General features: G+C 43.2%; 1 gene segment (V, D, J or C); it reads right to left on the reverse strand.

Annotated features, from left to right (window-relative positions):
* Nucleotides 1-783: 783 nt before the first annotated feature.
* On the reverse strand, nt 784-21969 carry LOC132868343 (Ig heavy chain V region 914-like; the record flags this gene model as incomplete). The annotated part of the segment is given in 2 exon segments: nt 784-1088; nt 21930-21969. Coding segments are annotated over 2 exon segments (345 nt in total), but the record flags the coding sequence as incomplete, so codon positions are not given.
* Between the last annotated feature and the right edge of the window lie 2132 nt (nt 21970-24101).

Genomic DNA, 24101 nt, shown 5'->3' on the forward strand with positions numbered 1-24101 from the left:
TTAGTCACTGTCGATATCAGTGCTTATAATATACATGTTGAAGGTGTCTGAATTGATGTTGAGTGTGTAACTGTTATTTAGACGATGTCTCTGCTCCTAATTTTGAGAGATAATACTTGTGTCTTTTCTCATTTCAGAAAAAAAAAGTTTCATGAGTTTAACCTCAGAAGTGAGATACTGCCCTCTATAGGTGCAGAAATATTTACACATTTATTTTTATTTGAAATTAAGAAATGAAAAAAGGTTCAATGTGACTAATCCTGGAAGAATGTCATCTCATTATCTCTAGTCGCTTTATCCTGTTCTACAGGGTCGCAGGCAAGCTGGAGCCTATCCCAGCTGACTACGGGCAAAAGGCAGGGTACACCCTGGACAAGTCACCAGGTCATCACAGAGCTGACACATAGACACAGACAACCATTCACACTCACATTCACACCTATGGTCAATTTAGAGAGTCACCAGTTAACCTAACCTGCATGTCTTTGGACTGTGGGGGAAACCGGAGCACCCGGAGGAAACCCATGCGGACACGGGGAGAACATGCAAACTCCGCACAGAAAGGCCCTCGCCGGCCACAGGGCTCGAACCCAGACCTTCTTGCTGTGAGGCGACAGTGCTAACCACTACACCACCGTGCCGCCCCTATAATTTTCAATGAAATATTAAAGGATCAGTGAAACAGGATGGATAAGTTTTGTGTCTTGTGGACATTCTGTTGTACTGTACACTGTCTGAGGTGTTTTTGTACAGGGATGTTGTTGATTTGTCTCACTGTGGTCTTCGAGCGCAGTAATACACAACTGTGTCTTCAGTCTGCATGTTCTGCCCTGTTAATGTTACTGTGCTGCTGGACGTGTCTCTGGAAACCTGAAACCTGCTTTTCAGTTTCTCACTGTAGTAAGTGTTACCACTCCCACATTTCGATCCGATCCACTCCAGAGTTTTTCCTGCAGGTTGTCGGATCCAGTCTGTACAGTAGCTGCTATCAGTTACTGAATATCCAGACACTTTACAGGTCAGAGTCAGTGACTGACCAGGGGTTAATACTGTGGATCCGGTCTGGATCAGCTCAGCACAGTGAACACCTGGGAAAGAAAAATTATTTTAATGATGGAAAGAAAAAAAGCTGTCAGTAAAAATAAATCTGTATTCAGTGTCAAATGCAAAAAAAAACCACTTACAGTGTACGGCTGCCAGCAGCAGCAGCAGGAGGGATGTAGAGATCATGGTGTGTGTGTTGAAGCAGAAGAAGTAAAAGCTCTTGGTCTTCACTGTTTAAATATATAACAGGGAAGGACATTTGCATGCAGACACTCCTTATCTTCAGGGAAATTTGATGGTTTCTTCAAGATGAGAAAACCTCCCATCTCTAATCTGTCAGTTTAAATCTATAATAATTTGGACCAAATATTTGAACAATTAAAAAGATGAAAACAGTTGTTCAGGGGTGAGCTTATGGACTATTACCTGTTTTCAGGTGAATTTATATGAAGCAATCATATGAGAATATCACCACATTCAGGAATGAATAAAACACAACAGTTATAGAGTGTGCAGTTATAGAAAAATAATCAACAATGGGGGGAATTGAAAAAAATCAAAGAAATCCACGATAAGATTCACTTTTTATATAGAAATTTCAAATGACTGCATTCCATTTTCTCTCAGCATTCATTCATTTCTTGATGTGAGAAATTATTCTGACACATTGTCCTACCAAAGTACAAATCACACAAAAGGACAAACATCAGAGCCATAAATTTAGTGTTTGTTTGTGAAACTTTGTTTATCATGTTTGGCATTTGGAGGAAGCATGGCATGAACCCAGTAGAGGATTATAGACTTGAAACACTGAGAAAATTAGAAATGATAATTGCAACTGTCTGTCTGTCTTTAAGTGTGTGTATTTGTCTTCCACACATCATTCTTATCCTGCCATCAGTGAGACCTCATGATATAATTTATTACTCAGCTTAAATATATTCGATGTCAAGTGTAACCTGTGTCTTCAGGTAAGTGTACTGATAACTGATTTAATTAGCTATGAATTAAAGCTGGGCTAACATCAGAAAACTCTAGGTACGACTACACAGCCTAAAATAATTAGAGGTCAGCAGAGAACAGAACGCAGAGCACGTAAGTTTGAAAAATGTATTATACAAAATTATAGACAGTTATTCACATTCCCTACCTATCTAAGCCGGCTTCCTGAGTGCACAGGCACACATTAAAGGACCCAAAAATAAATAATTTCAAAATAAAATGTCCTTTTGTGAGATTCTTCTTGGAGTTAAAGGAAACAAAGTTGGTTCATTGTCTCTAGTTCTTGGTGTGCGTGTTTCTTGAAATATGTATGTTCTTCTACTACCCGGGTAGGTTTACGTGTGATCTTTTCTGTATCTCAAATGAAGGAGAGTGATAATGATGGTTCCAAAGACGCCACGGCTGGCCACAGCAGGCTCTTGGCCCGTTCACTGTCAACTTCTGCGGTTGGCTTGCCACTGACCGCCAGGGTCAGGTTCAAATGATCTCCCTCTCTCTTTCTCTCATCAAAAAAAAAAAAAAACAATCTATGCATACAGTACAGAATGCATTATTTACTATTGTCATTTCAGTTTATATCCGATCAATTTATCTCCATTCAAATGTCAAATCAAGTATAACCAATTGTAAAGGATATAAATACTATAATCATTATGTAAACGAATAGGTACACATCACATAAGATAGGTCAGTTCCACTGAAAAATCAATCATGTACTTCCATCTCACAGCATAGAAATAAAATCATGACAGTTCTGAAACCAGATTTGTTTTTTTAACCCTTTAAATCTATTTATGCTTTTTAACTGCACTTTAAATATAACATTTTTAATCAACCATATATCCTTTAATATATTCACCTTTTTTTAGACTTAAGATGAACTGCATAGCTCTTTTGTATTCATATCGAACACATTTTAACCATTAAATGACATAAATCAATGATATCTGATGAATAAAAGGGCAAGTGCTCCTTCAATGAAATAACTTTAAACTCAAACAACTAGGTATAGGCACCTTCAATGGTGTGAAACTATTGATGATCTGCTACAGCGATAACTAGCTTAGCTGGGCTAGCAGCAGAGCTAAAACAAGTTCACATTCAAATGCTTAGCGATTAGCATGCCGCCAACTCGATTAGTACACTGCTAGTGCGATTAGCGATCTTTTATAAGCATCTTCAACAACATAAAACAACCTGTATCTGTCTCTACATGGTATCAAACAGCAAGTATCAGGGTCACAACTCCGATTGGTTTTAAAAGAACGGCGTTCCATGACAAAATGGAGCTAGACAGTTAGCATAACACTCACATTAGCATCCTTACCGGAGGTACCTTGAGGAGCTCGCAGATTCATGTGGCTCAACTCTCTCTCACACAGCTTTCAACCTAATGGACACACAATATTTCAATATTTGGTACGAGATATTATGATTTTCTATCCCTCGGAGGATATTTCCATACCAGTAGTTCTCAGTAGGATGACTATATGCTCTCGGGCAATGTCTCGATCCAAAGAGAGTGTCTTCTTCTTCTTCTTCGAGGTTTTACGGCAGCCGGCATCGAAAAAGTTGCATTGCTGCCATCTACTACCACCTTCGTGCACTATATCCTGCTATATATACCAGTGTCCGTTAAGAACTTGAAAAAACATCGTCTTCCCCTCCTGCTTGACCCTAATGCTAAAATACCTTTCAGAGATACTTCTTCCAAGCCAATCTCCTGCAACTGTCTAATTAAATCTTGCCTTTGGTGGTCACACTTTCTACAAGAAATCAAAACATGATGTACTGTCTTGCGCTCTTGGCAAGAACACAGGCCATTTTGATGCTTTCCCAAAGTAAATAAAGTGCTGTTCAGAAATGTGTGACCTATCCTCAATCTAGAAATAATTACCTCTTCCTTACGTCTAGTCCCCCCTCTTTTACAGACATTAACTGAATCAGTTACCCTACTGACAATTGAGAATAGATGCCTCCCTTTGTTTTCTTGCTCCCCAAGCTATTGCCATTTTAAAATTGTTTCCTGCCACACTATACTTTTACCCTCCGCCTTGGACAGATTTATGTTGACATCTATGGGTACCTTTTGAGCAGCTTCCTTAGCCAACTTATCAACCTTTTCATTTGATGCTATACCTACATGTGCTGGGACACATACAAATGATATTTCTACCCTTCTCACATCTCTAATTGCCAGAAGAATATCATATATAAGGTCTTGTCGGCTCTTTGATGACCCTTTCCCAATACTTTTGATTGCTGACACAGAGTCACTACATATCAATACTTTATGGTTTTGAATCTGTTCAGCCCATTGTACTGCCATCAGGATTGCATAATTCCACTGTAAATACACTTAGAAAGCTTGAGGTTCTCTTAACAGCTTGGATATTCCACCTCTGAACAACAAAAGCTGCTCCTGTAGCACCCGTTTCTTGATCCTTTGAACCGTCAGTAAAAATTAATATGTATTTCTGATCCCTTTCTCTTACATGACATTGAAATTCATACACCAAATCTGCCTCTGGATTATCTGACTTAATCTCAAGCAATTTTAAATCAGTCTTTGGGGACTCCAATTGCCATAGAGGAACTGATGGCCACATTACTCCTGGACAAAAGTTCTTGTCAAGAATAGCCATTTCCTGTGCCACTGTCTCTCCTACCCATCCAAAACTTGGACGTCTCGCCACCTCTCTCTCCCAGCTTGCCTGAATTATACTTTTAACTGGGTGATCACACCTTTGACCCATCAGATTAATCCAGTAGTTAGCCTGAAGCTGCTTTCTCCGCAAACAGAGTGGCATTTCTCCTGTTTCTACCTATAAGGAACATACTGGGGAAGATCGCACAGCTCCTGTACATATTCTCAGTGCCTTAGCTTGGACTATATCTAACCCAGCTAAAACTGATTTGGCTGCAGATCCATAAACCAAACATCCATATTCAATTCTTGCTCTCATAAGATATATATAAATTTGCTTCAAAGAAGCTACATCTGCTCCCCATTCTGTGCCAGCAAGGCATCTCATTAAATTCATAACCCTTTTACATTTGTCTAATACTTTCGATACATGATCTCTCCATGTAAGTATTGTGTCAAAAAATACACGAAGAAATTTAAAACTTTTAACCCTTTCCAAAGTCCTACCATACAGTTCCAGTTTTAACTTTAATCTATTTTCTTCCTAGTGAAGAACATCACCTTAGTCTTTTCAATAGATAGTCTAAAACCCCATTTCCTTCCCCAATCCTCCACCAGGGTTAGAGCTTCCTGCACCTTCTTCAGGGTGTACTTCACATTCTTCCCCCTTTTCCATATGCTACCATCGTCTGCAAATAGTGATGTAACAGTTCTTATGAAGGGGTGGAGCACAGAGGACAGCAGGACAGAGATCAGGTTCAACAATAGTTTTATTGCTACACTTTTCAGTGGTCTCTCATAAACATACACACACAGCCAGACACACACGCACACACATCAGGTGTCTGGTTCGGGAGCAATCCTCTGCTCTCTGCTCTCCCTCCCTAAATAGGGCGCGGTCACTGGGAAGACACACACAAACAGGTTAATTGCAGTCAGGTGTAGTGATTCTGCCACTTACCTTCCCTGACACCGCCCTCCTGTCACAGACCGGCGCTTGACCATGCCCCCGCTGCCACATACCTCCACCGCCCGACTCAGGCCAGGCAGCCGTCCGGCCTGCAGCCGACTCTCCCCCCCTTGATGGAAGAGGAAGTCTGCCACGACCATCTGCGCCCCCGGCCTGTGGACCACCTTAAAATTGAAGGGTTGGAGTGCCAGATACCAACGGGTGATCCACGTGTTGGCATCTTTCATGTGGTGGAGCCACTGGAGGGGCGCGTGGTCCGAACAGAGGGTGAAAGGGCACCCCAGCAGGTAGTAACGGAGGGCGAGGACCGCCCACTTGATCGCCAGACACTCTTTATCGTGCTGTAGCGCCCCTCACGCACTGACAGCTTCCTGCTGATGTACAGGATGGGGCGGTCCTCCCCCTCCACCTCCTGGGACAAAACTGCCCCCAGCCCTCTGTCCAACACATCGGTCTGCAACATAAAGGGGAGAGAAAAGTCAGGGGAGTGTAAAAGTGGCCCCCCACACAGTGCAGCCTTTACCTCCGAAAAAGCCCGCTGGCATTGCTCCGTCCACTGGACCGGATCTGGTGCCCCCTTTTTAGTGAGATCAGTCAGTGGGCTGGTGACGTCCGAATAATTAGGTATAAACCTATGGTAATAGCCAGCCAGCCCCAGGAACTGTCTCACCCCCTTTTTGGTCTTGGGCCTCGGGCAGGCCGCAATTGCTGCCGTCTTATTAATTTGGGGACACACCTGCCCGTTGCCCAAGTGGAAGCCCAGATACCGTACTTCCACCCGCCCAATCGCACACTTCTTTGGGTTGGCTGTGAGCCCCGCTCGCCTCAGCAACCTAAGGATGGCCCTCAGATGTTCGAGGTGCCGCTGCCAGTCATTACTATAGATGATTATATCATCTAGATAAGCGGCCGCATAAGTGGCGTGAGGGCGGAGGACTCTGTCCATCAGCCGCTGAAACGTAGTGGGTGCCCCAAACAGCCCAAATGGAAGGGTGATGAATTGGTGTAAACCAAATGGTGTGGAAAAGGCCGTTTTTTCTCAGGAAAGTGGAGTCAAGGGGATCTGCCAATATCCCTTCGTCAAATCCAGCGTCGAATAAAAGCGAGCAGTGCCAAGTCGATTGAGCAACTCATCAATACGAGGCATTGGGTACACATCGAATTTAGACACCGTGTTGACTTTTCTGTGGTCCACACAGAACCGGACCGACCCGTCGGCCTTGGGTACCAAGACCACCGGGCTGCTCCAGTCACTGTGGGACTCCTCGATGATGCCCATTTCGAGCATGGTCTCAAGTTCTTCCCGAACCACCTTTTTTTGTGTTCAGGTAGTCTGTAAGGGCGGCTACGCAATACTACCCCCGGGGGCGTCTTTATGTGGTGCTCTATGAGGTTAGTGTGACCGGGCAGGGGCGAGAACACATCTGAAAACTCAGTCTGCAACTGGGCAACCTCCGTGAGCTGGGTCGGGGAGAGGTGGTCTCCACAGGGGACCGGAGGGGTACGTGATGTCAATGCCCCTTTTTGAACCTCCGGCCCCAGCTCCGCCTTCTCCGGAACCACCGACACCAACGCCACGGGGACCTCCTCCTTCCAGAATTTGAGTAGGTTGAGGTGGTAAATTTGTAGCGCCCCACCCCTGTCCGTTCACCTCACCTCGTAGTCGACGTCCCCGACTCGCCGTGTGACCTCAAAGGGACCTTGCCACTTGGCGATCAATTTGGAGCTCGAAGTGGGCAACAGTACGAGTACTTTATCTCCCTGGGTGAACTCCCTAAGGCACGTTCCCTTGTTGTACAGGCGGGCTTGCCGTTCCTGGGCCTGCCGCAAATTATCCTGGGTTAGGTGGGTGAGCGTGTGGAGTTTTGCGCGCAGGTCCATAATGTATTGAATTTCGTTCTTGCTTTGTGAAGGTCCCTCCTCCCAATTTTCCCACAGCACGTCTAGGATGCCGCGCGGCTTACGCCCATATAATAATTCGAACAGGGAGAACCCCATGGAGGCTTGGGGAACCTCTCGCACTGAGAACAACAAGGGCTCGAGCCACTTATCCCAATTTTGTGCATCCTCACTTACGAATTTTTTAATGACATTTTTGAGGGTGCGATTGAACCGTTCCACTAAACCGTCCATTTGTGGGTGATACACACTGCTGCGGATCGGCTTAATCCCTAATAACCCATACAGTTCGCGCAGTGTCCGTGACATAAATGTAGTGCCTTGATCAGTCAGAATCTCTTTCGGGATTCCGACTCAGGAAATAACGTGGAAGAGTGCCTCTGCAATACTGCATGCTGAGATATTGCGCAGAGGCACTGCTTCCGGGTATCGCGTTGCATAGTCCACCAGAACTAATATAAAGCGGTATCCTCATGCTGACCAATCTAATGGCCCGACGAGATCCATCCCAATTCTCTCAAACGGGGTCTCGATCAATGGAAGAGGGCGCAGAGGCGCTTTTGGAATGGCCGCTGGATTTACTAACTGGCATTTGCGGCATGCCGTACACCACCTACGAACATCGCCGCGAATCCCCGGCCAATAGAATCGGGCCATTATTCGGGCTAGTGTCTTGTCCTGCCCTAGGTGTCCAGCCATGGGCTTAAAGTGAGCTGCCAGGAATACCAATTCCCGGCGGCTCTTTGGAATTAAAAGCTGTGTGATTGGCTCTTTCGTCTGAGTGTCCTGCGTCACTCGGTATAACCTATCCTTCATAATAGAGAAATAGGGGAAGGACGGAGTGGCGTTCGGCGGGAGCGTTTGACCATTGATTACTCTCACTTGGTCAAACGCATGTCGCAGCATCTAGTCTCGCGATTGTTCTAACGGGAAATCCGCGAGAGATTCCCCGAGAGAGAGAGGAGGAGCCGGGGGCTCCTTGCTCTGACACGGAGATGACGTAGACAGCTCTGTGACAGCTGCTCTCGCCAAAGTGACACCGGGACCTCCCCCTGCTAAATGGCAGGACCCACTCTCTACTAAGCGCATCATCAAACCCCGAAATCCCGTCCAATCAGTCCCCAAAATTAAAGAGTGGGTAAGGCGAGGATTAACCGCTGCCTTCACTATAAATTTTTCCGCTCTGAAAAAAATGTGGACTGACACCAAAAGGTAGCGGTGAACATCCCCGTGCACACACAACACCTTCACCCCCTGTGCTCCCTCCAATGCCTCGTTCTGCACCAGGCTTTGGTGAATTGAGGTCTGATTACAGCCAGAATCCACCAACGCCTGATATGTATCCCCTTGGATACTCACTGGTATGCGATACGCTCCGGCCCGATCGAGGGCGGCCTCTGGCGCGTCGGGGATCCGAACCACCACACCCACCTCCATTGCTGTGCGCTGCTATTGAAAGTGGCCCGCTCCCCGCAGCGCCAGCAAACCGGCCCGGGCTTTCCCCCTGCACCGGTGATCTGGGGCTCACTCACCTGAGGTGGGGGAGAGACAGACACAGAAGGGAGAAATGGGAGGGCACCGCGGGTGCGGCGGGCTGGCTGGGGTGGTGCCGGCCCCCGCCTCCGCGGTGGGGGAATGGGGCGAGGACGGGACACAGGATGAGGGAGAGAGAGAGAAGAGGAGAGAAGAGAAGAGAAGATGCCATCTGCTGTCCTGCTGCCAGGACAGCTGCCAAATGGTCCTCCGCCAGCTCGACTGCCTGATCCAGCAACGCCGGGCGGTGGCACTGGACCCACTCCGCAGTTCCTGCTGGCAAGCGAGCGACGAACTGTTCCAGCACCACCTGGTCGATGATTCCCTCGGCGGCATGGTTGTCGGCCCTCAACCACCGCCAGCAGGCGTCCCGGAGCTGCTGGCCAAACGCAAATGGCCGGCCGACTTCCTCCAAGCACAACGCGCAGAAGCGCTGGCGCTGCTGTTCTGGGGTGCGCCCCACGCGCTGGAGGACGTCCTGGCGGAGGTCCGCGTAGGCCAGCCGGCGGTCGGCGGGGAGCTGTAGCGCGGCCAGCTGTGCCTCTCCCGTTAGCAGGGGGAGGAGGCGCGCCATGCGCTGCTCCATTGGCCACCCCGAGGCTTCGGCAACTTGCTCGAAGAGCATGATGAACGCCTCGGGGTCATCCTGCGGGCCCATCTTGGTGACGGTGAGGGGAGACGGGCCCGCGGTAGGAGTGCTGGTGGACCCCGCTGATGCAAGGAGGTGCCGGAACGCCTCTCGATCTTCCTGTTGGGCCAACACCAGGGCCTCGAACCGCTGTTCTTGCTCCTTTCGGAGGGTGAGTAGCGCCTGGTACTGGCTTTGCTGGGCCATGGCGAGGGCGTGGACCAGTTCAGCGAATGGGGAGGACTCCATGGGGCTGTTAGGCTCCTGTGCTGCAGGTCCCGGGTTTCAGCACCACTGTAACAGTTCTTATGAAGGGGTGGAGCACAGAGGACGGCAGGACAGAGATCAGGTTCAACAATAGTTTTATTGCTACACTTTTCAGTGGTCTCTCATAAACATACACACACAGCCAGACACACGTGCACACACATCAGGTGTCTGGTTCGGGAGCGATCCTCTGCTCTCTGCTCTCCCTCCCTAAATAGGGCGCGGTCACTGGGAAGACACACACAAACAGGTTAATTGCAGTCAGGTGTAGTGATTCTGCCACTTACCTTCCCTGACTCTGCCCTCCTGTCACAGACCGGCACTTGACCACGCCCCCGCTGCCACAAGTGACTTTCCAATCCCTGGCTGAACATTCGAAAAAATATCATTAATCATTATTTTGAAAAGTAATGGACTAATAGCACTGCCTTGTGGAATCCCATTTTCAACCACACACCTTCTTAGTATTTCTTTCCCTATTTTCAACTGAATACTTCTATTACTTAAAAAGTCCATTACCCAGTTTAACAAATTTCCCCCAATCCCTAGCATATGCATTTTGATTAAAATACCCTCTACCCATAGCATATCATATGCTTTTTCCACGTCTAAAAATACTACCACAACAGTCTCTTTCTTTACTTGTGCTTTTCTTATTTCATCCTCAAGACATATGATTGAATCAATAGTACTTCTCCCCTTTCTAAAACCACTCTGATAGCTAGCCATCAACCCCCTTTCTTCAATAAAGTGCATTAACCTTCCATTAACCAACCTTTCCATTAATTTACCTAAATGAGAAGTTAAAGCTATTGGCCTATAATTTGCTGGGTTACTAGCATCTTTTCCCGGTTTTCTTATTGGAACAATGACTGCCTCCTTCCACCCTGTAGGAATCTTTCTTTTCTCCCAAACTTTATTAAATACATTTAAAACCTTCTGAATTCCCTTATCACTTAAATGTCTTAACATGTGATAACAAATTTCATATTTACCAGGGGCTGAATTCTTACACCTATCCAATGCATTTCTTAATTCTCTCAGTGTGAATGGAACATTATATTTATCTTCTAATTTTCCCTTCTTTTGAATAACCTCTGCATATATGCTCCTTGTTTCTTCCCTACCTCTTCTTTCTTCTTCTGATAGATTATCAGAACTATGCACCTTACTCAGTGTGTTTACCATCATTTCTGCTTTCTCGAGGTTTGATATAGCCAACTGATTTCCATCTGAAAGGATTGGGTAATTCCACTCTCTTCTATTACCTTCCATCTTTTTAATCATTCCCCATACATCATTTACTGTATATTAGTAGTGTTTCCAATTGAACTACAATAATCCCTCCAGTATGATCTTTTCCTTTGTCTTATTGTCCTTCTCACTACTGCCTGTGCTTGCTTATAATCAATCATATGTTGAAAGTTATGAGTTCTTTTTAACCTTCTAAAGGCTAGATTCCTTTCTCTAATAACCTCTTCACATTTAACATTCCACCATGGGACCGTTTTTCTTACTAGTTTTCCTGAACTTTTTGGTATTGTAGTCACTGCAGCCATATTAATACTCTGTTGCAACTCAATTTCATCAACATCATCTGTTTATTGGACTGAATTGAGATACAAATCACTTATTTCCATAAATCTCTCCCAGTCTGCCTTTTTGAAAATCCACTTTCCATGACTATCTTCTGTGCTCAACCTTACATCAACATCCAGTTTACATGTAATTGGATAATGGTCACTTCCAATAGTGCTTTCTCCATACACTTCCCACTCACACTTTGGTTCCAATTTACTGGACAAAAACATGAGGTCTAGTACTGATTCTTTACCAGTTCTTATATCTATCCTAGTCCCTCTACCATCATTCACACAAACTAAATTCCTATCATTTATTATCTCCTCAATCACCTGTCCATTATTGTCTGTCTTTTCCCCAAAGAGAGTGAAAACGGGCTGAAGATTTTCTTTCCAGTGCATGCGCCACCCGCTGGCAGGGCAAAGGATTGCAGTACCTCACAAAAGCGTAAATTCCCCTCCTGCCCACTTCTGCATTTTTTTTTGTTTTGTAATATTTTTTCACAAACTCTGTTGGTTCTTTTCACAACAACATAAACACATTAGTTTTTTAAACCATAGTGACGTGACCAAGGATGAAGCAGAAAGCGTGTCACGCAGCATCACATGAGCTCCCAATACACTGCCATGTTCATGTTTCTAGTCTTTTGTGGCTCCCACAAGCTTCATATCTGACCACATGCTCCTCTGACTTTATTTGAGCTGATTCCCTTCCTGATGCACACCTCAAGATTGTACTTTTCTCACAACTATTTTTTTTCAAAATGAAACTATTTTCAGCCACATTGTTGGACATCAGTTCTCTCTCAGTCCTTTTAATCTCTGTCATTTTAACCTCAACATGTTGGGCATATGTTGTTGAAGTAGAGAAACAGCGCCTCTCAGAAGACTTGAAGCAAAATGAAAAGCAGAATTTTCATGCATTTATCATGTCGCTGCAGATCTCTCGATCCCCATTTCCAGAAAAGTTGGGATATTTTCCAAAATGCAAGAAAAACAAAAACCTGCCCTTTGTTACATTGTGACATACTCACTAAATTTTGTCTGTTTTCTTGCCACTTGGTTTTTTTGACCAGTTTCTGTGTCCTGTTTCACAGCAGAGTTTTTTTTTTCCCTCATGTCCTTCATTCAAGAAAAATACCAAAATTGTTTTCAAACCTTGTGCTTTCCATTTCATTCCAGTTGTGTTCTGTGCCATCAGATACACTGAATGAGTTGTTGATTAAAGTCTCTGATACCACAGTGCTGTTGAATTCTCAGTTCTGATTGGTCAGAAGGTGTTGATTAATTTTCTATAACAGCAGCTCTGGCAGTCGTCCTGGCTGCAAGGTTGATATCTGTATGGCACTCCATATCAACGGATATAAAATGTGTGTGATTGACATGGTCAGGTTTTCTCTGATGAGATGTTTATTTAGCCTTCAGTGAAGGAGTCTCCAGTGTCAGCACTTTGTAACAGTCAGAGGTAAAAGTGTAACTCAGCTTTTCAGAAAGTCTTCAGAATGGAAGGGTTTGTAGTTTCTCAGTGACAGAACAAGCTGCAACTTCATGAGAGAAACAAGAGAGAGGCTGGTGAGGGACCAACTGCTGATACTGCTCTAACGGAAGTGATAAAAGGAAATAACTGACTAATGTGAGAGGTGGCTAACCTCATCTCATTCACTAGGTCACTAGGTAAAGCAAGGTGACTTCCGGTGGCGCAGCACTGTTGCGACCCGGGCATGGGAGCTCGTGTGATTATTTGTTTGTTTTGAGTTTTTTATCGTGTTTTAAGAGTGCTGTTTGTCAAGTGTGAAAAGTCTGTAAGTTCATCTGCCAGTATGTGGAGGACGATTGTGTACGGACTTTTGGTGATCCTGATTATTACATCCCTTGTTTGGGCGGAATATGCCGACGGGATCAACAGGTCACCTGGAGGAAGCGAACAGGTGCTATGCTACAGAAGGGAATAGAGTGCTTTGAGATCAGCGCGAACCCGGCGGCGGCCATATTGGAAGTCAAACGTCGCTGTGTCAGTGCATTGTTGTTGCTCAGCGAAGCAAAATGCCGAATACGTGTGTCATTGTTGGCTGTAGTAGCCGGGGGGAAAAGGGTGGCACAAGCTTCCACAGACTCCCTAAAGTCGTGACAAACCCGGGAATTGCAGCACAGGAGAAAAGCGAGCGGAGGAGACGACAGTGGCTGGCTGCCATTAACCGATCAAATTTAGGACAACTTGACTGTATCTGGATTTGTTCTGATCACTTTGTGACAGGTAGGTTAAATTGTCTTGAATTTCATAGTTACTAAAATAAATGTGATACAAACTATTATCTTTTCTATGTACTTTCAGCAATGATTAATGGATATATTTGTCACATTAGGTAGGTTATGTCTACTGCAGTGCATTGTTGCATCAAATGGCATTTAAGATCTAGGCCTAGTAATGTTTAATGTACACATGCTGTTAGTACAAGTTACATACTAGGACTACATTTTATTCACTGACTAAAATAATTGATAATTATGCGGCAACAAGCTGGGGTCAGCTTTCCATTCCTTCTCACTAACAGTGTATGGATCTACATTCCCAATGAAATGTACCTTCTCAGCATAACGCTCCCATGCCTGCTTATCCAAACTTTCACAGTAGTGCTCCATCACTTCAGATGTCTAAATTCTTAAAAAATCCAAGCTTCTAAGCCCTCTAACGCGGAAACGAATCGCTAAATGTGTACTCTATGATGTGTACTCTATGATGTGTACTCTATGCGCGCTCTGGAGCGAGTGACTTCCAAGATGGCCGCGCCGACCGCATGGTTACTATTTTTAGCATCATCTCGGAGCACTCTATTGCTCTTAGCACTGCGACCAAGAGCTACCCCGACGGCTGGAATTTTAGAAAATGTCCCTGGCTATCTGGTTCGGCGGCGAGAAAGACAGAGGCCGCGTAAGCGGGGCAGAAGAGGAGGCATTCGGCAACGACTCCAGCGGAGACGCGACAGACCACCTTTGCCCTCAATCATCTTTAGTAACGTGCATTCACTAAGGAATAAATTGGACGAGCTACGCTTAAATGCCAGGATTTGTCATGAATATCGGGAGGCGTGCTTGATGGCATACACGGAGACTTGGTTCCAGGAGGATTTCCCAGATCAGCTGACCCAGGTACAGGGGTTCCCTAACGTCCGGTTGGACAGGGATGGTAGCTCAGGTAAAAGGAGGGGTGGTGGTGTCTGTATCTACATCAGGGACTCCTGGTGCACAAATTATGCTGTTAAGGATAAAGTCTGCTCTCCCGATGTCAAACTACTGTGTTTAAGTTTAAGACCTTTTTATTTACCCAGGGATTATGGGAATATCTTTGTCTGTGTTGTATACATACTGCCGAGTGGTAATGCAGCGAAAGCTGCTTCTCGCATTGCAGACTGTGTTCACCAGCAATTACAAAACAAGCCCGACGCACCAATCTTCATTATGGGGGACTTTAACCATTGCAACCCGAACAGCGCACTACCTGGGTTTCAGCAATATGTTAAAAACAACACTCGAAAGGACAGATTACTGGACAAGTGTTTTGGTAATATAGAGAATGCATATGCTGCTAAAATCAGGCCTCCGCTCTCAAACTCTGATCATAATATCATTCAATTAATCCCCGTGTTTAAACCAGCTATTAAAAAAGGCAAACCAATCACTAAAACAGTCAGTGTGTGGGCGGACTCATATAAAGAGGAACTGAGTGGTTGTTTCTTTGCGACGGATTGGGATGTCTTCCACCAGGAGAACAACTTAGACTATAAAGTGGACGTGATTACGGATTACATCAATTTTTGCGTCGAGACGGTGGTGCCGAAGAAAACCATAAAAGTTTACCCCAATAATAAAGACTATGTTACCCCAGACATTAAAGACTGTATTAAGCGTAAACAACGCGCCTTTCTGAATAATGACGCATTAGAACTAAGGAGCGCCCAAAAAGAACTGAAATGGAAACTAAGGGAGGCACGGGAACAATATAGACTAAAGATTAAAGAAACTTTCCTAACAAAGGACATAAAAGAGATGTGGGACTGTATAAAGGACATGACAAACCTAAATAATAGGGCAATGACTCTTAATGTGTGTAATGAAAAGGAGCGTGCCAATGAGTTAAATTTATTTTATAAAAGGTTTGATATTGTGGATGATGGGAACAGGGCAGTTAGACTATCATGTAATGTCAATGCTAACAATATAGTTATTGGCACTTCTGCTGTTGTGAAGGCATTCAGGGCTTTGCATACGAGGAAAGCAAGTGGGCCAGATGGGGTTTCTCCATTAATCCTTCATGATTTTGCTCATGAACTTGCACCAGCTTGGGGCCCATTGTTCCAGCTCTCTGTAGACACATATTGTATACCCTCAGGTTGGAAGAAAGCGGTAATAATTCCTGTACCTAAGAAATCTTGTCCACGTGAGAATAATGATTTTAGACCTGTTGCGTTAACATCAGTGGTAATGAAATCATTTGAGCATATAATGCTGGGTGAGTTAAGAGCACAGGTCCAACATCTCCTTGACCCCTATCAGTTCGCTTATAAGGATAGGAGAAGCACTGATGATGCCTTATGCACTACATCTCACCTCATACTCAAACACCTAGAAAACACAAGGGCATATGCTAGATTACTTTTTATGGATTTTAGTTCTGCATTTAATACAATTGTGCCTCAAATTCTTTTAGAGAAGTTACAACGAATGGAAGTCAGCCCTGTAATGATAAAATGGTACCATGCATTTCTCACTGACAGAACACAACAAGTCAAAATTAATTCTACATTCTCTGACACACTGACAATCAACACTGGAGTCCCACAAGGCTGCATGAGTTCTCCTCTGTTATTCACTTTATACACTAATGAATGTAGAAGTCAGTATATAAATAATTACATTATCAAGTTTTCAGATGACACAGTCATTCTTAGTCTGTTGACACAGGATTCTGATGCATCTGTCTTTCAGTCAGAAATAGACAATGTTGTGCTGTGGTGTGAGTCAAACAATTTGGTTTTAAATGTGAGCAAAACAAAAGAAATCATCTTTGACCCTAGATCCATAGGTAACCATAATTTGGTGACACTAAATGGGGAGGCAGTGGAGCAGGTATCCACATATAAATATTTAGGTGTTTTATTTGACTCTCAACTAAAATGGTGCCAGCATGTTGACTTTTTATGTTCAAGGATCAGTCAGCGTCTTCATTTTCTGAGGAGGTTGAGAGTGTTTGGCGTTGAGAAAGATATTATGATGGCCTTCTATAGGGCTTTCATTGAATCCATCATCAGATACGGCATCATAATATGGTTTGGGAACCTGTCTGTTAAACTGAAAGCTCAATTGCATACCCTTATTAAGAGAGCTGGGAAAATTATGGGCATGCCCCCTCCTACATCATTGCAAGCTTTATTTGATGAAGCAGTAAGGAGACAGGGATTAAAAATCTCAGTGGATGAGGAACATATTTTGTATGGCAAATATGAAATGTTACCCTCAGGAAGGAGATATAGGCTCCCAAACTGTAAAACAAATAGGTTCAAACCCTCAATGGTTCCTTGGTCAATTAAACTACTTAATAGTAGGTCTTAGTGTGGTGCGAGTTGGGGGGGGTATTATTTTTAGGTTGTGGTGTAATTTTATGCAATCATTTTGTTTTATGTGTAATATTTATTATTATAATGATATCTCTCTGAGCAATGTTTGTGTTAAGTAGCTCGGGGAAATGGCTGTGTGCAATACCTATGGACTGTAATACAAGGGGCTGTCTGTTTGGGGGTGTGTGGAGGCAGATGAACTAGGATGTATCCATGTTTGCATGTTACTTGTTTAGTGTTACTTGTTTAGTTTTTAATTAGTTTAGTATGCTATATTTATGTTATATGGTTCTGTAAAATCACACTCTCTTGTTTGCCCAAAACAAATTTCTCTCAAGTAGAGATAATAAAGGCTCATCTATCTATCTATCTATCTATCTATCTATCTATCTATCTATCTATCTATCTATCTATCTATCTATCGATCTAACTTGTTTTGTGAACATTTCATCAGATTACTTGTCACTGTCACAAATAAAAAAGTATATCATGTTGTCTGGAATTCATAAAAAAAAGCAATTATTCCCAAAATGCTGTCATATCAGAGGAATAAAACACTGTTCATTGTGGATCCAATGACAGAGTGATAAAGTCCTGCTTTACTGATAAATAAACAGACAAGTAGGGTTTATAGATACAGTCAGGAAGATGGTCGTCTCAGGAAGTGTTCGGGTGTGTTTTTGTGCACTTTGGAAATCTTTTCAGTTGTTTAATATCTTTGTGTTAATTTATTTATTTTCTTCATACCATGCCTGAAACCTCTATCTAGTCCTATCTTTCCTACACTTTCTTTCTGACTTTTTTTATTTTGTTTCTTTTTTAATTCTTTATTTTAATCTTCCTTTTCTTTTCCAGTTTGCTCAGGTAAAGCCCTGACATACTGTCCCGGTCTCCCCTCTACAAAGGTGAGATGAAAGGCTGCATCCAAAGTTGGCCTGAAGTAACCTTCCTGGCAGGTGCAGGCAGTTCAGGTTAATCAGCCTGGAGAATTCTGGGTAACTGAGTTCTCCTGCTTGGCTGCTCTCACTGTGCACCGCCGCCCCCTCTGCTGGCGGCCGGCGGTGTAGTGTGACCTCTTCCAGTTCCAGAAACATCATCAACTTCAGAGAGGGAAGAGTAACTCAGCAACACTTCATAACTCCACCCTGTTGATGATTATTTTCAGCATGTTTACAAGTGTTTTATTCTTTCCTCAGACAGAATATTTAAGATTTGGGAAAAGAAAAAAATCATGTTCCTTATATCTTCTGAAGTAACCAGGACAGAAAATAAGACAAGCTTCCATACTCTGAAGGGGTTGATGTCCAGCTCTTAAACCTCATGTGTCTCTGTGCTTCTCTCGCGCCGTAATACACTGCAGTGTCTTCTGTCCTCGTGCTGTTCATGTGCAGATACACCTGCATCTGACTTGTCTCTGGAGATGATGAAATGGCCATTAACTGCACTGGAGTAATATTTGTTATTTCTACACTGTTCGATAGTCGCAACCCATTCCAGCCCTATTCCATTTCTAGGCACCTGTCTGATCTAAGCCATGTAACAGCTCCTAAAATCAGTTTCTGAGACTGATCAGGTTTGATGATCACTGAATCAGACTCGATTGGTGTCTGAAAAACCAACTCAAGTTCAGTGACATTTAATTGTAGTTTATTTTGTATGTACTGTATATTCTTTGTATTATGCATTAGATGTACTGATTCCCAGTCACCATAACTTTCTGATTCTCAGGCTTTGAATTGCAACATGGAGTGTTGAAGGTTAAAAAAAAGTATATTTTTACTCATGATCCTCAGCATTTGTCTTCTTGTCACATTAAGCATGACAGTAAATGTTATGATATCCTGTAGCCCCTTCATCCTGTCAACCAACAGAAAAACTGTCATTTTACACTTCCTTACATTATGCAAACTCAGTCCCCACCTTTCCTTCAATAAAGCTGGACCATCAAAGAGCAGATCCGACCAGTACAGCCTCATCTGCAGCCATGTGGCTCCTTTATTCCCTGGTGCTGCTAGTCACTGTGTCCTGGAAGTCCACACATCTGTTGTAGTATCCATTGTTGTACTCTGTGTATTTGTTGTTGAGATATTTTTGAGAAATTAAATTACTGTTTATTTATTTATTTATTTATTTATTTATTGCAATTGCATTTGGTGTAATTGATTTTGCTCAATCAGGTCATGTGATTGTCCAGCCTGGACAGGCCTTGACCATTGGATGTAAAGTGTCTGGATATAGCTTGAATGATAGCAGCTATTGTACAAACTGGATCCGACATGCTTCAGGGAAAAAGATGCAGTGGACTGGATACATTTGTAGCAGTGGAAGCACAGGGTGCACAAATTATTATCAATGCTTGAGGATATTGGAATTATGATCATGGAAAAATTCAACTTCTCTTCAAAGTCATGACAAAATGCTCTCACACTTTCTCACACATGATACACAAACTCTGATTTGTTGAGGTGATTATCATTCCCTAATGAGACTACAGTATAACAAGTCCTTGTTCGTGATGTAATTATAATCATGTATATAATGTGTAGCAGTGTTAGAGATGTAGCACTGTAGTTTCAAATCTACACAACAAAGTGAAAAAAACCCCACATGAAACTCTGTTGTACAACCCCGATTCCAAAAATGTTGTGACCAAGTACAAATTGTAAATAAAAATGGAATGCAATGATGTGGAAGTTTCAAAATTCCATATTTTATTCAGAATAGAACATAGATGACATATCAAATGTTTAAACTGAGAACATGTATCATTTAAAGAGAAAAAATAGGTGATTTTAAATTTCATGACAACAACACATCTCAAAAAAGTTGGGACAAGGCCAAGTTTACCACTGTGAGACATCCCCTTTTCTCTTTACAACAGTCTGTAAATGTCTGGGGACTGAGGAGACAAGTTGCCTAAGTTTAGGGATAGGAATGTTAACCCATTCTTGTCTAATGTAGGATTCTAGTTGCTCAACTGTCTTAGGTCTTTTTTGTCGTATCTTCCGTTTTATGATGCGCCAAATGTTTTCTATGGGTGAAAGATCTGGACTGCAGGCTGGCCAGTTCAGTACCCGGACCCTTCTTCTATGCAGCCATGATGCTGTAATTGGTGCAGTATGTGGTTTGGCACTGTCATGTTGGAAAATGCAAGGTCTTCCCTGAAAGAGACGTCGTCTGGATGGGAGCATATGTTGCTCTAGAACCTGGATATACCTTTCAGCATTGATGGTGTCTTTCCAGATGTGTAAGCTGCCCATGCCACATGCACTAATGCAACCCCATACCATCAGAGATGCAGGCGTCTGAACTGAGCACTGATAACAACTTGGGTCGTCCTTCTCCTCTTTAGTCCGAATGACACGGCGTCCCTGATTTCCATAAAGAACTTCAAATTTTGATTCGTCTGACCACAGAACAGTTTTCCACTTTGCCACAGTCCATTTTAAATGAGCCTTGGCCCAGAGAAGACGTCTGCACTTCTGGATCATGTTTAGATACGGCTTCTTCTTTGAACTATAGAGTTTTAGCTGGCAAGGGCGGATGGCACAGTGAATTGTGTTCACAGATAATGTTCTCTGGAAATATTCCTGAGCCCATTTTGTGATTTCCAATACAGAAGCATGCCTGTATGTGATGCAGTGCCGTCTAAGGGCCCAAAGATCATGGGCACCCAGTATGGTTTTCCGGCCTTGACCCTTACGCACAGAGATTCTTCCAGATTCTCTGAATCTTTTTATGATATTATGCACTGTAGATGATGATATGTTCAAACTCTTTGCAATTTTACACTGTCGAACTCCTTTCTGACATTGCTCCACTATTTGTCAGCGCAGAATTAGGGGGATTGGTGACCCTCTTCCCATCTTTACTTCTGAGAGCCGCTGCCACTCCAAGAGGCTCTTTTTATACCCAGTCATGTTAATGGCCTATTGCCAATTGACCTAATGAGTTGCAATTTGGTCCTCCAGCTGTTCCTTTTTTGTACCTTTAACTTTTCCAGCCTCTTATTGCCCCTGTCCCAACTTTTCTGAGATGTGTTGCTGTCATGAAATTTCAAATGAGCCAATATTTGGCATCAAATTTCAAAATGTCTCACTTTCGACATTTGATATGTTGTCTATGTTCTATTGTGAATACAATATCAGTTTTTGAGATTTGTTAATTATTGCATTCCATTTTTATTTATAATTTGTACTTTGTCCCAACTTTTTTGGAATCGGGGTTGTAATTTGTGGGTTTATTTATTTTTTTAGTAAGACTTGGATATTTAAGTTTTGTATCTTGTGGTCATTCTGTTATACTGTACACAGTATGAGGTGTTTTTGTACAGGGATGTTGTTGATTTGTCTCACTGTGGATAACGAGCGCAGTAATACACACCTGTGTCTTCAGTCTGCAAATTCTGTCCTCTCAGAGTCACCGTGCTGCTGGAGCCATCTTTAGAAATACTGAATTTGCTTTTGAGAGAATCTTTATGATAACTACTTCCACCTCCCCAAATGTGGTTTATCCATTCCAGGGTTTTCCCTGCAGGTCTGTTATCAGTAACAGAGTAGCCAGATACTTTACAGCTGAGGGTTAAAGAATCTCCTGGCTTTAACATCACTGAGGTGACCTGAGTGAGTTCTACTGCACAGTCCACATCTGAAAAAAAAGAGATGTCACAATTTCAGTCAGAAATGTCTGTACAGTATGTTATAACTGCAATAATTTGCTGTGAGTTCATGATTGAAGTGAAACTCACAGGATGAAGCTGCCAGCAGCAGCAAAAATGGAAGGAACATCGTTGAACTAAAAGCAGTGCTAAATTATCCAGAGCCCACAGTGACCGAGGCTGATATTTCTCCATAATGTAGTTGGAAGGGGGGAAATTTTGCATCAACATTTGCATATTGTGATGCTGATCCATTCAAAACAGCCTGCTGGTTTCTGTCCTCAACAGGTTTTAATCATCAGAATGAAAAATGTTCTTTGGTGCTGAATTTGGTTTGTTTTTATGAAAGACTGAAAATAAGCATGATAATTATTTTCAATGCTTGAGGATATTGGGATCATGATCATGGAAAAATTCTACTTTTCTTCAAAGTTGTCACAAAATGCTCTCACACTTTCTCAGACATGATACACAAACTCTGATTTGTTGGGGTGATTATTGTTCTTTAATGATATAACAGTAGAACAAGTTCTTGTCAGTGATGTGATTATAATAGTGTGTATAAATGTGCAGCAGTTTGAGAGATGTAGCACTATTGTAACCCACATCAGGTTACAGAGCTTGCTTTTGTGAGGTACTGCAATCCTCTGCCCCGCCAGCGGGTGGCGCATGCGCTGTAGAGAAAATGTGGCAGATCACAGAATCCAGGGACACATGTCTCCCCGGGGGCATTTTGAGTTATTGACAGATTCAGAAAGTACAGTTTCTAAGCTTTTCAATGATGCCTTCCATGTGGAGATCTGACAATATTTGAAGAATGTGTGGCCTTTTGAAAGTGTATACTTCTTAAAACAGAAAAGGGAGAAAATCGCCCTCAAAGTTTTCCATCTCAGCTACTCTGGGTGTAGGGCGGGCACATAATGGTGCTCATCTGCATGACATTAAGGAAAGCCCTACCCCCTACTAGCTAGCACGATACTACTTTCATGTAAACAAAGATCACCACGTCAATTTTCCTTCCATGCAAAGTATGCCCAAAACAATTATGAAGTACAAAAATAAGTCCTAAAGTATACTTTAACGTTTTGTGGTTGAAAAATTACTCACACCGTAAGAAAGAAAGATAGCACGATGATGACACAACTAACACAACACTAGTTTCATGTAAAGCCTCGGTCACAACCGGCCGTACAGTACGCGCTCGTACGGCCGGTCTACATGCAAAAAACGCAAGAAACACACGGAGAGCGCGCATGAAACGCACGAAAGCGCGTGTGTGATGTGCTGATTTTCGAGCCGCAGACCGGCCGCAGAGGTTCTTTGTCATGTCAAACAAACTCTACAGGCGCTTACGTTTTTTTCAGGTTGCAAGACAAACTTACGGCCAATGCGCGTCTTTCTCCATGAAAAAAAAAAACGCAGCGATTTGGGAAACGCCAAAAATCACATGGCCAAAAAATCGTACATCCGGTTGTGACCTAGGCTTAACCAAACCACAACACTCTCCGTTACATGCAAAAATAACCACACAGCCTTAGATTAATAAACTTACCCCATCAGAAAGAGAAACGGCACCTTGCACACACCAATGCCTCCGATGGAATGTAGTCCTAGAACGGTCCGTGTATCATCCGATCATTCAAGTATTCCATTCAATCTGGAAAACGAGGTTGCGGGGTTTTTTTGCTAGAAATGGTCATCTCTGATGTAAATACCAAGTGTCTGTTTGCTTCGCGGTGTTTGTTCCTCTGCGCTCTGTTTAGCTTGCTCATTCCATAGTGAAATTACATGCCTGTATGCAGTTAAGTCGCCATGCGCTCAGCCCGAATCATACAGCTGATTCGTGAAAAAAAAAAAAAAAAGACTTAAATCATCATGTGAATGGCCCATATGGTAATTTACCCACACACCCCAGCAGGCTACAGTCCTGACAAAAACGAGACAATTTGCAACAAAAAATGTATGCTTTTCCAACAAAACAATCTATTATCTGAAATACTGATTGCATTCTTCAAGATCTCAACTTGCACATGATGGAAAAAAACAAAAATCACAAATTTCTAAAAAAAAATGCTTCTTTTGCGATTATCTCAGATTCGTTTCGGCCGACATGTGTCCCTGGATTTGGTGAGGGGTCACAAATCTTCAGCCCGTATTCACTCTCTCTGGATCGAGACATTGCCCGAGAGCACACAGTCATCCGACTGAGAACTACTGGTATAGAAATCTCCTCTGAGGAAAAGAAAATCATAAAATCTCGTA

The sequence above is a fragment of the Neoarius graeffei genome, chromosome 20 (assembly GCF_027579695.1).
Source record: "Neoarius graeffei isolate fNeoGra1 chromosome 20, fNeoGra1.pri, whole genome shotgun sequence".
Lineage (NCBI taxonomy): Eukaryota > Metazoa > Chordata > Actinopteri > Siluriformes > Ariidae > Neoarius > Neoarius graeffei.